We start from the raw sequence: 23,682 nt of genomic DNA, 5'->3' as shown, positions 1-23,682 counted from the left end.
CATCCATTGGCGCTAACCGAGTTGGGATCGCTGACCAGGTGCAATCGAATGCTTGGAGAAAGCATAATAGAAGAGAGGTTTCGAACTATCCACTCGTAAAGGACCGAGACATCAACGAGATTTGACTTTGATGAGCGGACACTCACTGAGGGTGGAGGGACCAATAATATACCACACATCTTAGAGTAATTGTATCGAATCGAGCAAACGAAAGGCAGCACAGCGCCAAAGCTGTGGCACGACATTGATCAATATGCACCTTTGCTACGAACCACCGAAAAACTGAGTCCAGTTCCATCCAACTAGGTCGTCGCCCAAAACGCCAATCCGAAATATCCAACTCGCATCATGCGCACCTCTAGAGGTTAAAGGCGTCCGAAAAGCACAATCTCAGAGAACGCTTCTAGAAGAACAACAAATCCTCCTCCGCCCACCCAGTCCCCAGCAGCCAGCTCTTGACACTCTTTTCCAACGCCTCGGGTCCACAAACCAGCACCATCGTGCCCTCATCCCTCTGACAATGCTTCTCAAGTAGCGGCCCGGCAATGCGTCCCCGCAGACCCGTCCAATCCTCCGGGCCCTGCGTGAGCGTATACAAGATGCTCAGCCTATCCTCATTTTGCTGCTGCCAGGTATCCAAGTCTTCCTTGCATAGGATGTCCTCGATGAAGCGGTTGCCGTTGAGCAGCGTGCAATGCGTGCGATCCTGCTTATCCTTCATGACCGTGCGGAGCACCTGGAAAATAGGCGTAATCCCGCTCCCGCCGCACACCATGATGAACCTCCGCACAGTCCGAGGTTTGCTGTTGATCACACACTTCCCCTGGCCCAGATACTCGAATTTGCCAATCGGGCCCTTGACATCGACCCAATGGCCCGTGGGAATACTGTCCAGTGCCTTCGTCATGCGGCCGCCCTCTTGCGCCGGTCGGTCTGGCGTCGCGGGCACGTCGGGGTAGATCTTGATCAGCACATCCAGGTAGCCTTTCTTGCTGGTCTCAGACAGAGGCGTGTAGGACCGAATGATTGCTTCGCGCGTCACGGGGTCGCGTAGTCGCAACATCAGGTGCTGGCCTGTCGGCAGGCCGAGCGCCTGTGTGTCGAAGTCGAGTTTGAAGGTGAAGATGCGGCAGTCACTTGAGACGGTGCGTTTGGACTGCAGCAGGGCTTTTTGCCACACGCGGGCATCGAGGAACACGGGGCGGGGCAAGGAGGACTCGGGTATGGGCTCGCCAGCTTGCAGGGTTTTAAAAGCGGAGGGGGATAGAGTGCCGATGTGGTATTCGGGCATCATAGCTTTTGCCGTTTCGCTGTGGATCGCCATGAACTCGTCTGTTGCGTCGAGCGCGGCGGCGCTGATGATGGATTGTGCGCCGCCGGGATGACCTTCGAGGAAGGGAGTGCCGTCGTAGACCTCGCCGTTGACGACGAACCACGGTGCTTCGGGGCTTTCGTGGGCTTTGAGTTCATCGAGCTCGATGGTCTTGTCCACGTCGTCTTTGGTCATTTTAATCTCCTTGACCTCCTCGATGGCTGCAGATTGCGGCTCCTCACCGGCCACGGTCTCGCCCCAGTTTCCATTCGTAAGGTTGCCGCCCGCTTTCTTGACGCGCTCCATCCAGCCGCCGGGCATCAGTGCGGGTTGAGTAGGGTGCTCGAAACGTAGAGTGCCATGCGAGTTGTGAATGGCGATGCGGTACCAGGGGTTATTCATCATTCCGAGAACACTCCAGTACATGTCACGGGGCATGATGCACATAGCTTCGTCCATGGCGCGCACGAGGATGTCGCTGGCATCTGCAAGCTCGGAGGTGGCGATGTCAAGATTCCAGAAACACCAGCAGAAGCTTGTCTCGCGCCAGTCCATGTCGAGTCGTCCACCGAATAGGGTCTTGTCTTCGTATGCGCGGTATCGGTCCTCTGCGTAGTCAATGTTGGCCAGGCGCCATGTCTTGCCTTTGTCCAGGGATAATTCGCAGCGAGTGACTCGGCGTCCGCCACCGCTGTATGCGTATCCGCGGACATTGTAAGTTTCTGAGGCTGATGCTATGTCTAGTTTCTCCTCGTGCGCAGGGAAGGCAGTTGCGGCGTTGGGTGACAGGTCGTAAATCGCATAGCGTTCATCCATCCACCACTTCGGATTCTTAGCCGACTCGTCTGGGTCGACCATGGTCGGCAGAACTCTGTTGTCGTAGATGTGGTACCAATTGTCGCTCGGCTCAGCCGTAACGATAAGTCTCTTGATCCACTTGACACTTCGTCCGCCAATTTGACCAGGGATGACTGCGCGCAGAGGCTTTCCATGATCCGGTGTTAGAGGCTCGCCGTTCATCTTGTGAGCGAGCATGATAGCCCTGTTAGGATCCATAACCCAGTTCAGCTTCACAGATGTGCCATAGTAACCGTTGGGCTATGTTATTGTAAGTCGGCGTGTTGATATAGTAGGTGAACCACTTACGAGCTTATCTGCACCCTCCATGCAAACGTACTTTGCCTTGCGAAGAGGCTTTGCACGCTCGATGATATCCTTCATGACAACACCTGTGAACAGTGCTGTCGACACACCAGCTGCACCCCATGAGAAACCCTTACTTTTCCTGACTTGGTTCTGCTCTTTTCGCCTGTTACCTGCACAGACGAGTGTGATGGGATATGTTACGTTCTCATACTCTTGTAGTAGATCACGCAATGTGATCTTCAAGGGATTCTGAACAAGACTGAATCTATGTTAGTTATTGTCGTTAGGATCTGCTCTCTTAGCGTACCCTTCGACCGAGAATTCCCAGTCCAGGCATTCCGAGTCCTGGACTTCGGGTACCGCACCATGATTTCGAACGTAAAAGAGGTCCGGACTTGTCAAGAAGCCCTCATTGTAAAGTTCGCTAAGTGGTCCCTCGCAGTTGAAGGGATGAACACCCGTCAGACGGATCAGTCTTGAGTCTCTGGGGACATGTGCATCGGGTGTTGGCTTATCGACATCCAAGACTTGCTGTTCTTGTGATCGTGGAGGTAGCGGGACGTCAAGCTCCGTTGGCACTGTTGATGTTGTGGATTTGCTATCGTCACTGTCGAAGTCTGTCTCTGGCGGTGTTGGTGGTAGTTGTTGTACTGGCGCAGCCGCTGCCTGTGCTTTTGGTTGGACTTCTGTTGCAGGAGGTAGAGGCGCACCCGCGTTTCGCGCTGCTTTGCTCATGATGTACTAAGATGAATGGGGGGATAGGATAAAGATTGGTATAGGGCGGAAAATCAAGCAGGAAGCACGCAATGGGTGTGTGGTACACAAGAACAACGTCTGTAGATAGCTGCTTGTGAGACCTTGCACCGACACTGGGGAAGAGACAAGGGCAAGAATAGAGAATCTATGTCGAATAGGATAGAGGCAAATGTAACCGATGGCACTGGAACGAATTCTATGGAGATAGCAGTGCATAACCTAGTCAGACCGTCCTACCGTAGACACACCGGTGTTCGTAATTTTCCAAACCTTTCCTGTGGCACCCGAGATCGCGGAGAAGCCACAAATGATTTCGAAATCGCGGAGACGCACAGTCCGTGGGAACAAATCGAATTGTCAAATCCCGCATGCCGTCATTGTATAGATAGCAAAGGCCTGGAGAAGCGCAATGGACATGTATCCTTATCTTTGGGACCGTTCCAGGCTTAGTGCCCGGGTGTGTGGCGAGCGCCCCCGGTCTTGCGAATGCGGCTAAACAGCGTTCCTGGCGCCTCAACTTCACACCATGTGGGGGTGGGATTTCGAATGAAATTCTCCAGATGCTCAGCGGAGATACTTGGATTGCAAATTTCCATCCACCAAGTATCGCGCGAAGCAGGCCGGCTTTCGAAGCTCCCTCACGGCTCCCAGGACCTTACACTTGACGGTGTGCTAAGCGCTTCTAGTGCGAAACGATTACGCAACTTCCGTCTTGTCTTTGTAGTTGATGATTTGTCGCGCTTGTTATGACAGCTGGGGAGCTTTGAAACTGCGTGATGCTACGGAGAAGCAATTGGTATGGTCTGCTCAAGACAAGGCTGCGCACGGTTTTGATGTTTCTCCGCGGGTGTCTGCGGGCACCACCAACAAGAAACAAGCGCCGACTGGTAGCCTCACCACACCGGATCGTCGTAGATCGGAGTGTCATAATCAACAACGCAAGGATGACGTTGAACTTTTTTGACCTCGTCCTTTCCGGACACGCTCAGCAGGTTGTCAGGAGCCCAAGCCGCACGCTGCGCGCAAGGAGCTGACATTCTCACAACACGTCCTGGATATAGGCAATCGCACCTGCGATGCCGCGCGCAGCGGAGCTGGTTCGGCAACGCCTCATATGTTTGACAACGGTCCTACCTGGACCTGACCAGAGAGTTTCTCGTGCAAGGTTTGAGCACGTTGCTTAGTCCGCATCTCGCCTCGCATTTTGGACGAAGCCCTGGCATAGCGGCCTTTCACGCCATGCTTGAGTCTGGTGATCATATCGCCTGCCTTGCCTTTGGTCAGGTCTGACGGTTTCAGCTGATCCTCCTTGGGTCGTCCCTTGTTCACGAAATCAACCTGGGCTTGTGAGGCCGGGCTCTTACGCCATGGCATTTTCCATGCGATCCAAATGTGCTCGAATACGTCTTTGGCAAAGGTGTCTGCAGCATGCACGACATGCTCGAAAGACTCGCCCTCCGCGATGGTCCGCGGAACTGCATAAGGGCTTTTGATGGTCTCAATTCGAGGCAGCTTGCGGTAAAACTTGGCTCGGAAGCAGCCTTCAGCTGTGTCAGAAGGCTCAATGAGAATGTAGTTGCCGCTGTTGGTGGTGAGGATGAACTTTCCTTCGCCAGCACCAACCCAGGCGTATTGACTTATTTTGCGAATGTACTGATCGCCCGACGTACCAGCGATGAGATCGTAGACAGAGTCATAGTCTGTGAAGGTAATTGCGCCAGGTAGTTTCTGAGAGAGAGTCCGGTGCTTCAGAGCAGCGGCTTCCTCCTGACGCAGTTTTTCAGTTTCCTTCCTCTCCTTCATCTCGTTCATAGCCTTTGTGTCCGCTTTCTCGACAATCTCGCCAGGGTCAAGTCCAAACAGGGTAGGCGTAGAAACTACGCCAGTGCTTAGCGCAGCAACCAGGTCGATGATGTGACAGTTCTGTTTCCCCTTGTGCAGACGCATACCTCGTCCAATCATCTGCACGAGCAGATTGCGTGACTTGGTCGGACGCGCAAGGAGCACGCAGTCGATATTTGGAATGTCAGTACCCTCAGTGAATACACCGCAGTTGAGCAAGACAGGAAAGTCGCCGTTTCGGAACGAGTCTACCCTGGCGCTGCGGATCTTTGGCGGCGTGTCGCCAGTCACGAACTGTGCGTCGATGCCATATTCCCGGAACTTAGTCGTCAAATTAGTGACATGGCTTAGATCGACGCAGAATATGAGCGTCGATTTGCGGCCCTTTGCCTTGGTGGACCAAGCTTTTACGACAAGCTCATTCGTCTCAGTTGTGTTGATCACCTTGGATAGAGCAGCAGTCTGGAAGTCGCCGTTGGCACCAGAACCGACTTTGGTCAGGTCAGCTTTCATCTCGACCGTGGTGAAGACGACGTCGGATAGCCAGTTCTCTTCAATCATGTCAACATAGTCACTGTGTATGTCAGTATTCACCTGGTCAAATTTGGTCTAGAATGCACGTACCGGTGGTAGACGATGTGGTCAACGACCGCTCCCAACTTCCTGCCATCGAAACGGGAAAAAGTAGCAGACACACCGACCAGGGCAGGTACATCATGGGCATTGCTCCAATCGGACGCATGTCGCAGACCAAAGTGCTCCAGCACCTCGAGGTAGGTCGGACTGACGATGTGATGTGCCTCGTCGACGAGAACAAGCTTGAAGCGTGAGGGGTCAAACTTGTGCAGCCTGTCGCCGGATGTAATGCTCTGAACAGAGGCTATGGTGATGTCTGCTGCCCCTGAAGCGCTGTTGTTGCCCATTTCGATATCGACATGCTTGTCGGGATAGGTGAGAGCGCAGTGGCGGGCAGCTTGCTCGACGAGTTCACGTCGATGGGCGAGGATGAGCGTCTGGGTGGCATCGCCAGCGGCGGGTATGCGGTCGATCAAATGGGTGAAGATGACCGTCTTGCCCGAGCCGGTGGCCAAAGACACTCCGAGGCGCCTGTGACCTGCCTGTAGGTAGGAGAGGACGGCCTGGATGCACTCTTCTTGGTACTCGCGAAGCTGGACCTTGGGCGGCGCAGCGACGGTCGGTGGCGGCGGTGGAGGCGCGACTGGAGGCAGTCTGCGAGCTCTCGACGCATGTCTGGCGGGTGCGCGATACGAGACAAGGCATGGCTGCCTGTATTGTCTCAGCGCATGACGAAGAACGCGAAACATGAAGGTGTTGCTGAGAGAGGAGCGAACATGGCGCGAAGTCACCTGCGATACACGGCAGCCCGTAGATGACGATGACGCGCGCGAGGCGCCGCGGCTGCGATTGCAAGGGTCCAGCGGCCCCACCAAAAAGTGCATCGCGACTCCAACGATTGCGACTCTCCAGCATTCGCCATGACCGCCTGCGCCCCGCAAACACCGCCCCGCACCGAAGTGCTCCTGCCGACTGCCCGGCGACCACGTAGAGACCCGACCGCCCGGCCACCGCGATGAGCTCCGGCGACGAGTCAGCCTGCGAGCTGTCCAGCGACGACGACACGCCGCAACGGTCGCGCGCATCCTCCCGCCGACAGTCACACACACCGGACACCCCGCGCAAACGCCGCAGGATCGAGTCGGCCGACCCTTTCCGTGTGCGCAAGTACTATCTCGAGGGCAAGTACAGCGATGCCTACCGCGTTCTGTTCAATGAAGACGTCACCCAAGCGGCTGCTCGCTTTGGGCCAGAGGACGGCGTGCAGCATTATACGGCACAGTACGGCGCCTCGACATGGACTGGTCAGGAGCAGGCGACTCTGTTTGCAGCTCTCGCACGACTTGGCAAAGACGAGGTGGCAGGCATAGCGCAGGCTGTTGGCACCAAGAGCATCCCAGAGACGCGCGAGCTGCTGCTCCTGTTGAACGATGCGGCTGCCAACGAGGGAGACTTGGCCCTGACATTGCGCCATGTGCCTGCCGCCATGGAAGTCGGCCACGAGTGCAATGAGGAGCTCGAGGTCATGGCCGGAGCCCTGGCCTGGTATCAAGAACAGTGGGACGTGGCCGAGGAGCAGAAGCGCTACGGCGACTACTGGCTGGTCACTCCTGCCATTGCCGACGACATCGAGACAGCCATCAATGGCCCCTCTAGAGCTGCGTCGACTCGCCCAACTACACCCGCTGAGCCTGGCCCTCCCCGCACAGGCCCGGGCATCGCTGGGTACGTCCAAGTAGCCTCAGTGTAGCCTCGTACTAATCATCCGCAGCTCCTGCGAGCGCTGCAAGCACCATAAAATCCGCTGCGACCGAAAGACTCCCTGCACTAGCTGTGCTCGAATGAAGAAGAAAGTCGTCTGCGAATACAAGCCGTCCAAGCTAAACCATCGCTCAGTCGACCTTATGCCGCAGTCGCCCAAGGTCGAGGAACAGGCACCGCCAGTCATTGCTTTACAACCGCAAATACTACAGGAGATTCCACAAGCCAGCCTGCTCCATGCCGAGAACATGCTCTCGCTGTCCAGAGACCTTTTCATGAACCGCTCGCCTGACATTCCCTCGCCCTGGCCTCACTGGACAGCATATGCTTCTGAACAGGTGCCACAACCCTCGATGATGCGCACAGCATTCAATGACTTTTACACGCTTGCCGTCTCCGTGACCAAACGCCTAATGCAAACAGCCATGGCGCAGGCGACATCGCGCCTTCGTTCTCAGCGCCGTCGCACTAAGAAAGGGGTCATGCCGTTTGTAAAGACAAGGGATGTGCTTTCTGCAATCGACATTCTTGGCCTGAAGAGGAACGGACGTTCACGGTGGACAAGAGTCGCGAGACGCTGCAACGTGCGAGTTTTCGACGAGCAGCGGACCACGCGATTTAAAATCGAGCATCGTGAGGTATCATGGGACCAGGCAGAGCAAATCTTGGGACTTTATGATGCAGTATCTGGTCCACCGACCGCTGATCAAGTCCTCGACCAGCATGCTGCAGATCCTGGCTCTCATGGTGAAGCCGCCTTCGAACGCAGGGCAGCTCGTGCCGGAACGCCTCTGCCAATGGAGTATCTGTCTCTCTCAAAAACAGACTCGAATACTGCGCTTGAGAACACTGCAGAGTCTGCTTCTGTAGTGTCTGACGATGAAGAGGAAGAGGACTCACATCACGAAGAACAAGGCACAGAGCGGCCATCAAGTGCTGAGCCTGAGGATATAGTCCAAGACGGTGTGCCTGAGGAACAAACCCTGGAACAGTTCGATCAAGAGGCCAGTCGACGGGAAGAAGAAGCGCTCTGTAACCGCTTGGAGTTGATCATCGAAATGCAGAGGTCGCCCATCGTCGACAGATGTGAAGACGATCAACAGAAGCTCTTCAACAAAGTCGATGACTGGCGCAATTGGACGGATTATCACGCAACATGGGAAGAGCATGAGACTCCGGTACCAGCGTCAAGATTCGATGCTTACCAGAAGCTGCCCACGACGCCAGCTGCTTACCTTCTTGATGTTGACGCGGATGTGTTATCAGATGCGTCTGCAAACTCCCAGCAGTTTAGAAGAAAGCGGCGCGCTGCAGTCGAACTGCAAGCACAGAACCCTCACAGCTATGCAGCTATGCAGAGTGATGTCTACAGCCTTCACGAAAACGCTTCGAGATCTGATGAGTCCGAATCTGACGAGGAAGCTGATGCAAATGTTCCTACTCAGTCAACCGAGGACAGCGGTCTGGCGCAGAGCACCAGCTCACGAGACGCTATGGAGTGGGAGAGGTAGTGAGGCGCAGCATGTTGATATTCTCACTCGAAGTTCGGTTGCCTTTGCGACGTTCACTAACGTCGATGTTGACGTCGCGCCGCTATCTACCTTCCTATTCTGGCAATGGCCTACCTTGTCCGCACTATCAACCCACGATACGACCCAGTAAACTATAGGTGCCGAGCCGCGGAGCTTTTTTAGCGAACGAACGTTCAGGTAGAACTGAGGGGCGATCAAAACATCCTTGGGCAGTCTAACTGATAGAGGAAGTTCAGTACACACTTCGTCGGTGACGCATTGCCGAGACTAGGACTTCCCGTCTTGACGTGCCACTAACATCGGTATGTATTAAGCCCTGCGAAGTCACCTCTCCGTTCCTCAAGCCAGTCAATATCAATCACACCATGCATCTCCTTGCGGCTTTGCTAAGCACCATCATCGCCACGGCGTGCGCCCATGATGTGCACGAGCGTGACCTGCCACCGCCAGTGGCAGTAAATGATATGAGCTACACAAACTGTGCAAGTGCCGCATGGCCGCCATCAAACGTCGGTACCGAGTTGATACCGCAGAAGCCTACCGATGAGCTCAAGTCAATGCTGGATGAGCTCGATCCCAAGAACATCGAGGCCACCATCACCAAGCTGGTTTCATTCGGCACACGCCACACACTCAGCACCCAGAACAGCACTACACGCGGCATCGGCGCAGCGCGGGACTGGATTGAATCCGAGATGCGCAAGTACGCCAGCGCGAGCTCCGGCCGCATGACCGTCACCGTGCCCTCCTACACCCAAGGCGTTGCCTCACGCATCCCCTTCCCTGTCAAGATCAGCAATGTCCTCGCCACCATCGAAGGCAGCACGACTCCAGACAAGGTCTACATCATGACGGGCCACTATGACAGCCGCGTTACTGACGTGTTGAACTACGAAGCCGACTCGCCAGGCGCCAACGACGACGCCAGTGGTGTCGCCATCGCCATGGAACTGGCCCGCATCCTGTCCACACGCCAGCCACGTTCAACCATCATCCTGGGCGCCGTTGCTGGCGAAGAGCAAAATCTCTACGGCAGCACTTTCTTTGCGCAAACACTCCGCAACGCCTCCGTAAACGTCGAAGGCATGCTGAACTGCGACATCGTCGGCTCCTCCACCGGCGACCGCGGGCAGAAAGACCCCTTCACCATCCGCGCCTTCGCCCAGGGCCCGCCCGCGTCCGAGAACGCGACGATTGCTGCGCGCCGTCTGCAAATTGGCGGCGAGAACGACAGCCCTGCGAGAGAGTTGGCACGATTCTCCGCCGAGGTCGCTGCCAACTCGGCGACGGGAATGCACGTTGCTATCATCTACCGCCTCGACCGCTTCCTTCGCGGCGGCGACCACAGTCCGTTCCTAGCCAACGGATACCCAGCAATCAGGTATACGGAGCCGAATGAGAACTTTGCGCACCAGCACCAGGATGTGCGGACCGAGAACGGGACCGTTTTCGGTGACCTCATCGAGTTCGTCGACTTCGACTTCACCGCGCGAGTGGGCAAGGTCAATCTGGCTACGCTCTGGTCCATGAGCGAGGCACCCGGGTGGCCGAGGAACGTCACCGTCGACACGACTGTTCTTGACAACGACACGAGGCTGAAGTGGATCGTCTCTGATGACCCCAACGTCGCCAGCTACGAGGTCGTATGGAGGCCCATCATCAACCCGTTGTGGACACACATGCTCGACGTCGGGAAAGTAGGAAGCGTGGTTTTGCCGCTCAGTAAAGACAATGTTATCTTTGGCGTCAGGGCTGTGGGGGCAAACGGGTACAAGAGCCCGGCTACATACCCGTTCCCCGGCTAGTGGAGACCACGTGCCGGAGTGAGCAGACAGCATATAGACTTGAACACGTTTTATGCCTTGCAAACAGCGAAGATCTCGAAAGCTCTAGTGAGTGCTCATTTGTGGTCCGCGGTCGACCCACCATGATCTAAACACTAGGTATACGCAGTGAACGTCTAGTCCCGGTAAGCTCACGTACTACCTGACCTCACGCGTTCTTCTAATCTAACCTCAGAACCCTAACTACCAGTCTTCTGCTTTACTACTGCAAAAGCAGTCTTGACAGGGTTGTCACAGCAAGCCTTGTTGTTGAGCTTGTTGCTTATGGTATCAACGCTGGGGGCAATGCCTCTGTGGAGGTCACCTTAATAGGCGCGCATGTACTTAGGGCAGGCTTCCTTGATTACTAGAATAAACTAGTAAGCCTTACACTTGCTAGAAATAGTGCAGTCTATTACGTCAACCTCAGTAAGGCCAGCCTTAAACTAATCTGTGAAAACAGTAGTGCTAGCGCAGTGATAAGCGCGCAGGCTGAAGAACGAGCCCTAGAGCGTGCACTCTTCTGCAACACTGCTCTCCTTGAAGCAGACAGAGATTGAAGTGAATTGCTGGGGTGTCTTCATGTAGAAGATGCTCTTGTGGATGTTATGGGGCACAGAGTGTAGGATGGCAAGGCGCAGAGCGCCGTTGGCGCGCTTCTATTTGGACAGCGCAGCTGTTTCCCGTGCGTGTCGTGCTCGCTCGTATTCGTTGTCACGGCGGACGCGCAGGACAGCGATATCAAGGGTCTCTTGATCTGGGATCGCTGCTGTGCTGTAGGTAGTAGGCTCTGTAAGTTCAGTGGCTAGTAGTACGGTTGGCTCAGTCCACTTTCTGTCAAGCAAGTTGTTGCAGGTGTTGACTTAGGCGTACAGCTTTAGCGCTGCTTTGTATTACCAGAAGTTGCTCCTAGACTTGTTAAGCTAGGGCATTTAGGCTTTGCTATACTATGTTAACACAGTAGCTGTTGTTAGTTAATGTTGATAGTGCACGTTCTGCAAGATTAGACAGTGAGTTGCACTTGTAGAAACACAACTCTAACAACGTTGCAACCTCCCAATACGTTGCTAGCTGTCAGATTCAAAGGATTCTTGATGATTGTTGTGATGGTCCTCTGGTCTAATCTATGAACAGGTGGCTTTTATCCCCCACTCTTGTGCGACTAGCTGCGCGGTCCATTCCATGCAGTTCTATTCTAGCCAAGCCAGTGTTACAGCCAGCCTTGCTTATGTCTAATACACCCCCTTAGCTTAGATCGCGATCTAAGCTAGATTGTGTACTAGCGCTAATTACAGCGTCTTGCAGGGTAACTACCCTAGCGCCTCTTAGAGCCTGTTTAGTAATAGTTCTTAATAATTTAGCCTGTCTATTTGCTCTAACGTGGTTTATCACCAAGCCGCCAGGTATCACCAAACCGCCACCCCTCACCAACTTTTTTAGAGTTACTAACTATTACACAACTATTACGCTTAACCACAACACTGCACTAATACTTATAATTGCTACAATTACTCTTTAGAAGTAGCGCTATTATCTGTATCTAATATTTCTGCAGTGCAGGTGCGCAAATTGTGGCTAGTCTTGCTGCAACGTCTGCAGTGCCTCTCTTTGCGCACCTTCTTCCTAGACTGTTTAGATGCCTTACTACCACTACTGTCCTTCTTAGCTATTATATCCTGTACCTCACTAACTATAAGAGCCTCCTCTATCTAGATATACTTTCTTTTGCAACCACGCTGTGCTGTTAGAGCCTTAATAGCCTTCTTTATACTATCTATTTCCCTTCTCTGTAACACGTTGGCATAGTCTATCCACGCAACCCCTCTAGTAAGCAAGTTAAGTAATTTTATAATAGGAGACAGGGGCGAATCTCTGTGCAATCGCATGCGCTTATAGATATACAATGTTTGTGACTTAACCTCCTTTGCGCTAGTTAGTGTTTTAGATTCCTATAGGGTAGTCTCTAGTGGTGGTAGTGTTAGCGTGCGAAGGACTACATCAAGCTTTAATAGCACTCGCTCTAGGTTAAAAGGAACTAGTCCTGCACCTCTAAAGCCTCTGTAGATATTATCTTTTATAATAGCCTTATAATAGGCTGTCTAGAAGCTAGTAAGGAAGAACTCTTTCTTAATTTATGTCTTTAAGTATTATAACTAGGTGTTAACCTTAATTAAGTACGCCCTCTTTAAGGGGCTAAAATAGGCTATGTTAAGCAGCTGCAATAGGTGCAATAAGTATAGGGGCATACACAAGGTAATAATCTTGTGTTCTGCATAGTATTCCTTAAACTCTGTAGAGTTGTAGCTCTTATAGCTATTAATAATAAGTAGATAGTAGGCACTAATAGTACGCTCTTTTATAGACGCGTTAAAGTGCTTTAACTACTCTAGACTAAGCTTGTTTATTATCTAGCTATTCTTGCTAGTTGCAATTACCTAATTACAAGGCAGATTAGGGTACTAGGTTGTAATTAGGACCTTGCCTTAGAAGATAATAAAGGGTAGGATAGCCTAGCCAGCAGCACAGACACTAATAATGATTGTAACCTACTCCTAATTACTAGGCTAGATATTCTTAGGGTTAGATTACTTCTCTAAGCCTGTAAACACTATCTTAGACCTAATTATACCTATTATAAACCTAGTCTTATTAAAGTTGTAGGTATCTCTATCTAGGATTCTGTACTTCTCCTTTGTATTCCTAACTAGCTTAAACTAGGGTGTTATAACGCGTGTATCTTTATTTAGGGCTTATTAATAATTATATAGTTAGCTATGTTAAAGCTTAATTTGTTAGGTACGCATGTTAAACCTGTTTACCTAGAGCTTACTAATAGGTCCTTCACCACGTGCAGTAAGCAGATTATTAGCTATATCTTGCACTATAGTCTTTGTTGCGCCTATTCCTTGCCTGTCTAGCTTAAGTATATAGTTAACTATTACCTCCTCTTCTACCTTTATTAGCTTCTTTAAATTGGCCTTGTAATTGCGTTATGCAAGCCCTCCTGCGCGTTAGTCTCTTAATATTAATTAGGGAACACTAAAGGCCTTAGACGCGTAATTTATACTATTAGGCATAGTAGCTTTTATAGCTTAGATAGCAAGGTATAGTGTACCTTTGTTATAGGGTAATTGCGTGTTGCGTTGTGATGGCATTGTAATAATTATCGTAACAGTCGCAAAATTGGCGAGGGGTGGCGGTTCGGTGATACCTGGCGGCTCGGTGATAAACCACGTTATAAGGTTAAGGTAATTAAGAAAGGCACCCTATTTGTTCTTAGGACATGCCTTAGTGAGGCCATTAGCAGGCATGCTAGTAGAGGGGATGTACTTAACTAAGATTGTTCCTTATTAGACCTCTTACTATAGCTAGTAGTTATAGATACCTACGTGTTAGAGCTTTATAAAAGCTTTAATGTCTCCTTAGTTACTAGGCTAATTATCTAAGTATTATTATAGTGTATTATAATAGTCTTTTATAGTAGATCTACTTAGAGCTCCCTAATTAGCCTTAAGATAAGGATAGCTTCCTTTGCTACCTATAATAGAGCTAGAAGCTCTGCCTTACTTGTAGAGGTAGTAACAGTGTCTTGTTTGCTTACTTTCTATGCAATTAGGCCTCTAAATAGTTGAATAGTGTAGCCTTGTAAGCTCTTGCAGTAAGAGGTGTTGTTAGCAAACAATGCATCGCTCGCAACCTTGAGGTGGAGGCCTCTGCCTTGGCGTAGGGCTAGGTTCTGCGTGCTTATGAGGTAGAGCAGCACTTAATCAGCTGCAGCGTAATGCGCTGGTCCTAAATTCAGCATATAGCGTGCTAGCCTAGAGGTTGCAAACGCTATATCTAGACGCGTTATGACTGCTGCAAATAGTAATAAGCTAACCTTGCGCTAGTACTTGTTAATTTCTAATAGTGTATCTAGACCTGTTTATAGTTCTAGCTTAATAGAGGACATTAGAGTATTATATTAAGTGTCTTTCTTATTACTTAATTAATTAATCTTCTTAATATAGGCAGCCTGTAAGAGGAGTATATAGTTTCTCCTATCCTAAGTGATTTCCACTCCTAGGAACTACATTGGGAAAAGTTTTTCTGTTGTCGAAATTAGGAAATCGTGGCATTATACTGTGGGCAATAGTAGGACTTGTAGGCCTATAATAGTTATTTAATGTGTATTCAATGTCTAGCTAATTTTAAGCTAACAGCTCTAACAGTCCTAATAGCTGTAATAGCTACAATAACTCCTAATCCTGCTATAATAGTAGCTCTGCTTAATAAACTATACTTTTATTATATTAATATACTACTAAGTCTCCTCTTTAAAATAAGCTATTAAATAATATTATAGGCCTATTAATAGAATAGTTATTAATTGTAGAAGGTTTTAAGCTTAATATTCCTTGCTAAGACACTAAGTTAAGATTCTTTGCTAGGGCTCTAGTAGCCTAAATATTAGAAAATACAAGAATATTATTAAAGAATAGTAGGTAAACTAAGAATTCTACGCCTAGGTCTGCCTATTCTGCAGTGTGTGCTTGTTAGCAGGTGCTTTGTTGTGTGCTGTTGCAGCTGCTACGTTGTGTGCTGTTGCAGCTGCAGCTGATACATTGTGTGCTGGCGCAGCTGCAGCTGCCATGGTGTGCTGTCGCAACTTCAAAACACAAACCTTTAACAAACAAACCTTCAACGCTCTATAACCTGTGTTGTAGTAGGCCTATAATAATAATTTTTTACTTATTTTAAAGCTATAATTTCGCTCTATCTATACATAAAATTTTGCAATTTTTAAATATTTAATACTAGTGCTAGCAGAACTAAGGGTAGCTATGCAACAATATTGTAACATTATTTTAAGTTTATTAAATATAGGCACTTAGTGTTTTAGCTATTAGCAATATTGGCGCAAAATTAGGGCTGTTAGGCGCAAATTAGGGCTGTTGGGGCTGTTGAATAGCTGTTGCACAACTATGCCACGACTGTCAGCAACAGCCAGTCTGGGCCGGATTTCGAAAAACTTTTCCTGATGTACTTTAAGTCTTCTCCCCCTATAAGGGTGTATTTTGTCTGTAGCTCCTGTATAATTAAGTAAGCTAGGTGTTCTTTATTCTTAGGGTAACGTAGATTATCACCAAGCCGGCCATATCACCAAACCAGCCACTTTCTCTTAGCACAACCACCTTTTACCCTAACACAACATGCCTCAACAACAACAACTTCAGAATACTACTAGAGAAGGCAGAGTCATCCTTGCTATCTAGGCCTTCTACGCTAGCTAATTTCGCAGTATCTACAGCGCTGCTAGAGTATTGAATATACCTTATTAGTAGGTCTCTAATTGCCTTTGCAATATTATGTTTTAACTAGACATACGCGCTAATTGCTAGAAACTTACTATACTAGAGGAGCAGACAATTATCTAGTATATACTTAACCTTAATTCGCAAGGATTTGCGCCCTAGCTATGTAAGGTGGTAGATATAGCTAATAAGATACTTAGTGTGCGTAGTAAAGAGCCTGTTAGTAAACTATAGGCTAGCAGGCTTGTGACGCGTTTAGATAAGCTTAAAATAGCCTTTAATTAAGCTAAGGATAGACAGAGGATACTACAGGAAGATATTAAGATAATTAGCACGTAGTTTAAGCTAGTAGAGGATACTTAAGTTAAGTATAGTATTTGTAATAATAATATACACAACTTTAATAAAACTAGGTTCTAGATAGGTGTTGCTTTGTCTTTAAAGGTTATAACAGGCTTAGAGAGACGTGCTTGGCTAGAGCTTGTTCAGCCAGGTGATCGTGAGTGGGTTACCGTTATCTAGAGCATCTGCGCCGCTAGGTATGCAACCCCACCTTTTATTATCTACAAAGGACGCGTCCACATCTCTGCCTAGTATAAGGAGACAGATATACCCTACAATTAGAAGCTCTTAGTCTCTAAGAATAGTTAGATAAATAATATACTTAGCCTTAAGTAGTTAAAGCACTTTAACATATATACAAAGACGTGTTAGGTAGGAGTATATAGGTTGCTTATCTTAGATAGCTATAAGAGCTATCTTAACTAGGAGTTTAAGGACTATTACCTAGAGAACTAAATCCTTACTCTCTATATACTACCTTACTTATTGCATATCCTCTAGCTACTTAATATAGTCTATTTCTTACTATTAAAGTATAAGTACTCCTAACATGTTTAAGACTTAGCACGCTAACATGTCTTCTATATTAATAAGGAAGGCTTCCTACTAGCCTTTAGGGATGTGTTCCTTAATATATTTATAAAGGTTAACTACTAAAAGGCCTTTAAGGTATTAGGGCTTATTCCTACTAATACGCAGGTAGTGTTAGATTGCCTTAAAGTGCAGCTACATACCCTACTAGTAGTACCTCTACCTAAAACACTATAGCAATCTAAGATGCTAAGTAATACACACAAGTTTAGGTCTTAATCTAAGCTTATAAGTAACTCCTTCTAATAATTACTAAGTATAGCGCAAGAGGGGTTCTTAAAGCTTATAAAAGGGGCTAAAGAGATACTACATAAAAATGTCCTTATTAAGGCCTGTGTGCGAGAGCTTAAAGAGTAATTAGTAGTAATAACTAAGAGAAAATTGCGTAAGAGAAAGCAGATTCAGCATAGTGGCACACTTAAGTATGGCCTAGCAGCATTGCAGGTAGCTGCTAAGGCGTGTGTAGCAGCTCAGCCATCTAAGAAGACTTAGGGTGGAGGTGGTTAACTAGGAGCTTAGTTAACTGTTTAGCGCTGTAGGAACTGTAGCAAGACTAGACACAACACACAAACGTGCTAGGAGGGTGTAGAAACATCTTCTAAATCTAATGCAAGCACGCAGTATGCTAGGTCACTATTTAATAGTAAGTAGTTGTAGTTGTAGTAACTTGTGTTAGTTGTGCTAAGAGAAAATAGCTAGTTCAGTGATATAGCTAGCTTAGTGATAATCTACGTTATCTAAAAATAATATTATTAATATAGAAGAAGATAAATACTCTGTCCTTTATTATGCAGCAAGGCTTGTAAGGTACTGCCTGTAGGCCTAGTTAAAGGAGGGTGTTGTTGAATTCCTTCTGCCATAGCAGAGGTGAGATGCGCAGTCTATACAGGGCCTTGTTCAGTTTCAGAGCTGTATTTGGCTTCCTGTGGCCGTACAGCATTCTTATGTAGACCTCTTAATTAATTATTGCATGCACAAAAGCGTTAGTGACGTTGTACTGCTTAAGCGTAAGGTCACAATCTGCATCAATCGCCATTATTAATCTAAATAACTGGCTAGCAAGCGTTGCAGCGTAGGTGTCCTGTGCCAATACATCGCGCTGCTAGTCTCGTTAGACTACTAGGCGCGCCTTGCATTTCTGCAATCTGTGTTACTTGTCAGATTCTCGCACTGTGCGCCAGAGTATGTGCTTAACGAGATCTTAGGTGGTATGATGATTTATTGATGATTGTGGCGATGGTGTCTCTGCCGTGGCGTCGTGCTGGTTGCTACAGGATTGAAGTGGGGGGGAATTAGCGCTGTTCGCGGCCGCCGGTGTGCGGGCCAATCAGGAGTTGCCAGGTCTCGCTTAATCGACCTGGCAACTGCTGATTGGCTGCACGACAGGTCCCTGCTCGATTGCGCAGATCCGACCTCTCGCCGCTCGCTCTTATCTGACATTACTAGTCAAGCTTGTACATGTATACCTATATATAGTTAAGGATCTAATGCCCTTTTTGTCTAATCTACTTAAGTAGTGCTTCTAACTATAAATTTATCTTATAACGTAAACCCCCAGCACCCAGGCCAACCCAGCACCCGGGCCAAAAAAGCTTGGCAGTACCAACTCACGTTACAACTCTTCAATTTCATCGCTATTTAACATAGAGCCTGTGTACGCTGTGCTTGTATCTAATTTAGAATATGCCTCTATATCTTTTTTGCACGTTTGCGTGTTGTGTCTAGTCCCTCTACAGTTTCTACAGCGCTGTAGAGCTGGTTAAGCTTATTCTTGATCACTACCACCACAAGCCTTCTTTGACCGCTCAGCGGCTACAGAGGCCTCTGCAGCCACCTGAGCTGCTACCTCACCATGCTCTATAGTACTACCTTGCTAGATCTGCTTCCTTTTGCGCGATTTCTGCTTAGTTATTACTACTAATTGCTCTTTAAGCTTAGTAATCTAGGCTGCTTAAAGCGCGTTCTAATGCAGCATAAGCTCACTGCCTCTAACAAGCTAAGAGAAGCCTGCTTACGCAGTAATAGGTAACTAAGTAAAAGACTTGCGTACAAGCTTTAACTAAGATCTAAACTTGTAGGTATTGCTTAGAGTCTTTAACTGCCACAGCGTCTCTAGGAGGAGGGGTTCTAGCAGGGTATGTAGGCGCACTTTAAGGCAATCTAACACAACCTACGCATTAAGAGGGACTAGCCCTGCTGCCTTAAAGGCCTTATAATAGTTCTCTACTATAAATATATTAAAAAACACGTCCTTAAAGGCAGAGAGGAAGCCTTCTTTATTAATATAGAAGATATGCTTGCGTGCTAAGTCTTGTACGCGCTAAGAGTACTTACGCTTTAATAGCAAGAAGTAGACTATATTAAGTAGCTAGAGGATATGTAATAAGTAAGGTAGTATATAGAGGGTAAGGATTATGTTTTTAAGGTAGTAGTCCTTAAAATCCTAGTTAAGGTAGCTCTTATGGCCGTCCAAAATGAGCAGCCTGTACGCCCCCACCTAGCTCGCCTTTGTATGCGCGTCGAAGTGCTTCAGCCACTCAAGGCTGAGCGCGTTGTTTGTCCAGCCGCTCTTAGAGACAGAGAGCTTCTAATTGCGTGGTATATCTGCCTCCTCGTACTAGGCAGAGATGTGAACGCGTCCTTTGTAGATAATAAAAGGTAGGGTACAAGATCTAGCAGCGCAGATGCTCTAGATAACTGTTACCTACTCGCAATTACCTAGCTAAATAAGCTAAGGTTAATTACATCTCTCTATGCCTATAACAACCTTTATTAAGCTAATAACACCTATCTAGAAGCTAGTCTTATTAAAGTTGTGCATGTTGTAGTTGTGTACGCTGTATTTAGCTTTTGTGTCCTCTACTAGCTTAAACCACGCGCTAATTGTCTCTAGATCCTCCTGCAGCATCCTCTGCCTATCTTTAGCTTGATTAAAGGTTATCTTGAGCGTAGCTGAACGCGTCACAAAGCGCTCAGCCTAGTGCTTGCCAACAGGCTGCCCACCGCGTACACCCAACAGTTTGTTTGCTATATCTGCCACCTCACACAGCTAGGGCGCAAATCCTTGCAAATTAAGGTTAAGAATATATTATATAATTATTTACTCTTTAGTGTGCGTAAGCTTATATTGTGTATTATATCTATTATTAATATAGAGTCTGCCTCTATACCTAGCACTTAAGGTTGTATGTAGTATATTAAATACCTAAGCAGTACTTTAGAGGCTTTTAAATTTATATAATTAGAAAGTAGAAAGGGTAAGATTAATTCTACCCTCTTGTTTAGATAATTGCACATCTTGTTAGTAAGGTATTACGTGTTAATATTAATAGTTGTGGTCTTGGCAAGAAATGGCCTGGGTGCTGGGTTGGCCTGGGTGCTGGGGGTTTACGTTAGTAGCTTTAGAGATACTCCTACTTAGCTTTCTTCTACTAATAACTTAATAGGTAACTTTCTATCTCCTTGTATAACAAAGGAGGTAGTAGTAGCTAGCTTTTATATAGGGCAGTTCCTTTTACTATTAGCCTTCTAAGCTAAGCCTTATTAATAATCTTATCTTAGTAGATACTAATATTTCCTGCTTAGGTGCCTACTATAAAGGCTGCTTACTAAGGGATTGTTCTTAAATAGCTGTGTGTGGGGTATATTAGCTTTCTAGGCCTACCTTTAGCTAGAAAAGCTGCTAGTAGTAGAGTTAGAGGTAGAGATAGATAGATCTCTGTAATCTTTCTTCCTTAGTAATATCTAGGTAGTTCTAAATCTAGTAATAGATTAGATAGTTGCATAGTGTTAGTAGCTGTGTTATCCTTATAGAATAACTTAGCCTCTAGATAGGTAGTTAGACTTAGTAGTTCTAGTATCCTTACAAGGGTAGCAATTTCTTTAAGGGTAGTGTGTATAAGGTTGTGTCACGGAGCCTGTGGGACTATACTCAGGTGATCGAAAGTATTTGATCAGTGGCTATCTATCCTATCACGAAAGTAAGGTTTATATACATAGGAAATATGTGTGGATCACATGATCCTAAATAAGCGAGCAGTTGGCTGATTATCCGGTAGCTCGTCAACGAAGAACGGATGAAACGAGCTTCTGGTTTAGACCTGGAGGTGCTCGTCCCGGTTTATCCGGGCCGGCAAGCTCCACACCCTCAATTGAGGTGCTCGATTGTGTGACAGGTTGTTATATAGGTCCTTAGTCTTGCTATTAAACACTATTTGCTTGTTAAAGGTGACATTACGTGTGATAATTACCCTAGCTAGTAATAGTATCTAGATGCAATAGATGTTAACGTACCTCACGGGCGAGTGGCCGGCCCGGGCGAGTGACCGGATTTTGCCAAGACCACACCAAACTTCATACAACCTGTGATGTCTCAACGCAAAAAGGCTTAAAGTGTCTTAGAGGAACTAGATATATAGCTTGCTTTCAGGCTCTTAAACAAGACGCGACTCTTACTATCCTACGTGCTGCAACAATCTACAAGGTGTTAGAAAGAACGCTAAGATAACAATATGCTAGAACGCCCTTATAACGCAATTGTAAGGTTAACTTAATAAAGCTGACAAGCACTAAAAAGGAGGTGATTGTGCAGTATGTTCTAAAGCTGGACGAGCGAGGATACCCACCCTGGCTTACTGATGTGTAGGATATGGCTAACTCTCTACTCACTAAGCGCCACCAGCCTCCTGTAGACAAAGACACCTACAATTTTAACAAGTCTAGGTTCATGATAAGTGTTATATCAACAGGAGCTGTTGTTACAGGCTCAGAGCGTCGTAGAAGACTAAATACAGTACAGCAGGGCGACCAAGAGTAGACCAGCATCATCCAGGGTATCAACCCTAACCAGGTCGCAGAGCTTCAAGCTGCCAATGAGGCCGCCACACGCCGTAAATCACACAAGAGGAAGCGGATCTAGAGGGAGGGGACTCTCACTGTTAGTGAAGGAGTGCGCTTAACTACCCTAAAGGAGTTTAAAGCCCGTGGTGATAGGAAGAAGGCAAGCAAGAAGAGGTGTGTTGAACCAGGCACTCAGTCTTTACAACGCTGTAGCAGGTGTAGTAAGGCAGGGCACAACGCGCGAACGTGCATAAAAGATGCGTAAGATACTGTAGATTAGTGCTGTATACTGTAAGTTACAGTAACTTGCAGTAGCTTGCTATAATATGCAAGAGAAGTTGAAGTTTGGTGTGGTCTTGGCAAAATCCGGTCACTCGCCCGGGCTGGCCACTCGCCCGTGAGGTACGTTAGAGGATCTATATCTAACAAGATACCTAATCTATGCTTTTAGATCTAAGTATTAGAGGCGTAATTTTCTATAGTATATGTTATTAGATATTACAAAGGCTTTACACCTATATACCTTAAGATAACTAAGGTTTAGTTTGTAGAGTAAGGTAATTCTACTATTACTAAAAGCAGTGTGTATAAAGAAGATCTTATAGGGTGTTATCAGATGCTCGTACTGTGAGCCAGAGTATGTGCTTAACGAGATCTTAGGTGGTATGATGATTTATTGATGATCGTGGCGATGGTGTCTCTGCCGTCGCGTCGTGCTGGTTGCTACAGGATTGAACTGGGGGGGAATTAGCGCTGTTCGCGGTCGCCTGTGTGCGGGCCAATCAGCAGAGCTACTATTATAGCAGGATTAGGAGTTATTGTGGCTATTACAGCTATTAGGACTATTAGAGCTGTTAGCTTAAAATTAGCTAGACATTAAATACACATTAAATAACTGTTGTAGGCCTACAAGTCCTACTATTGCCCACAGTACAATACCACGATTTCCTAATTTCGACAATGGAAAAACTTTTCCCGATGTAGAGGCACAGTTTGTCACAAACCTGCAAAGCAGCAACTAGTCACCACCTCTACTGTAACAACGCGCTACGAACAATGACCCGATACCACTAGGGTACAGTCCAGCGACTCATGATCATGGTCCTTGTTGCATAGCACAAGGTTGCACTAAACTGCCTCTAAACCCTTATATATAAGCAAGGAACTGTAGCACTATAGAGTAGTTTTTCTATATTCTTTTATACAAGACCTAACGTAAACCCCCAGCACCCAGGCCAACCCAGCACCCAGGCCAACCCAGCACCCAGGCCATTTCTTGCCAAGACCACAACTATTAATATTAACACGTAATGCCTTACTAACAAGATATATAATTATCTAAATAAGAGGGTAGAATTAATCTTACCCTTTCTACTTTCTAATTATATAAATTTAAAAGCCTCTAAAGCACTGCTTAGGTATTTAACATACTGCGTATAACCTTAAGTGCTAGGTATAGAGGTAGACTCTATATTAATAATAGATGTAACACATAACATAAGCTCACACGTACTAAAGAGCAAACAATTGTACAATATATTCTTAACCTTAATTTGCAAGGATTCGCGCCCTAGCTGTGCAAGGTGGCAGATATGGCTAACAAACTGTTGGGTAGACTGGCGGATGGGTACCATGTACCTAGGGTAGGGTATAGGTAGGGTATAGGTCGCACGGACGTAGGTATAGGTAGGGTAGGGTCGCACGGACCATAGGTATAGGTAGGGTAGGGTTGCACGGACCATAGGTAGGGTAGGGTAGCACGTGACTGGGTATAGGTATAGGTAGGGTAGCACGTGCTAGGTATAGGTTTGGTTTGGGTATATTACTAACCTAGTTTGTATACAACTAACCCTAGGTTGTACTAGTAG

At 47.5% G+C, this 23,682-nt stretch overlaps 5 protein-coding genes across 5 annotated transcripts in view; 3 read left to right on the top strand and 2 right to left on the bottom strand.

Moving 5' to 3' along the window:
• Window positions 1-403: 403 nt before the first annotated feature.
• M421DRAFT_66608 (nitrate reductase [NADPH]) lies at window positions 404-3,193 on the bottom strand (the record flags this gene model as incomplete). The annotated part of the gene is made up of 3 exons (XM_033596335.1): window positions 404-2,410; window positions 2,459-2,717; window positions 2,766-3,193. The coding sequence occupies 3 exons, from the start codon at window positions 3,191-3,193 to the stop codon at window positions 404-406; spliced, it is 2,694 nt and encodes an 897-aa protein (XP_033447239.1).
• A 1,131-nt stretch (window positions 3,194-4,324) lies between these two features.
• M421DRAFT_102087 (P-loop containing nucleoside triphosphate hydrolase protein) lies at window positions 4,325-6,381 on the bottom strand (the record flags this gene model as incomplete). The annotated part of the gene is made up of 2 exons (XM_033586723.1): window positions 4,325-5,630; window positions 5,681-6,381. 2 exons carry the CDS (start codon window positions 6,379-6,381, stop codon window positions 4,325-4,327), a joined length of 2,007 nt encoding a protein of 668 aa, XP_033447238.1.
• Window positions 6,382-6,647: 266 nt separating this feature from the next.
• On the top strand, window positions 6,648-8,904 carry M421DRAFT_6544 (uncharacterized protein; the record flags this gene model as incomplete). Its single annotated transcript, XM_033596242.1, has 2 exons — window positions 6,648-7,357; window positions 7,404-8,904. 2 exons carry the CDS (start codon window positions 6,648-6,650, stop codon window positions 8,902-8,904), a joined length of 2,211 nt encoding a protein of 736 aa, XP_033447237.1.
• A 386-nt stretch (window positions 8,905-9,290) lies between these two features.
• M421DRAFT_93562 (peptidase M28) lies at window positions 9,291-10,730 on the top strand (the record flags this gene model as incomplete). The annotated part of the gene is made up of 1 exon (XM_033598121.1): window positions 9,291-10,730. The coding sequence occupies one exon, from the start codon at window positions 9,291-9,293 to the stop codon at window positions 10,728-10,730; it is 1,440 nt and encodes a 479-aa protein (XP_033447236.1).
• Window positions 10,731-21,665: 10,935 nt separating this feature from the next.
• Window positions 21,666-23,682, top strand: part of M421DRAFT_35832 (uncharacterized protein) — a gene marked incomplete at both ends in the record, with an annotated part of 2,797 nt that continues 780 nt past the window's right edge. The window contains one exon of the mRNA XM_033589644.1: window positions 21,666-21,787. Within this exon, the coding sequence (XP_033447235.1) occupies window positions 21,666-21,787 (122 nt within the window). The remainder of the gene's footprint in view (window positions 21,788-23,682) is intronic.

The sequence above is a fragment of the Didymella exigua genome, assembly GCF_010094145.1.
Source record: "Didymella exigua CBS 183.55 unplaced genomic scaffold M421scaffold_19, whole genome shotgun sequence".
Classification (NCBI taxonomy): Eukaryota; Fungi; Ascomycota; class Dothideomycetes; order Pleosporales; family Didymellaceae; genus Didymella; species Didymella exigua.
The sequence above is the reverse complement of the archived record's forward strand: the minus strand, read 5'-3'. Positions and strand labels throughout refer to the sequence as shown.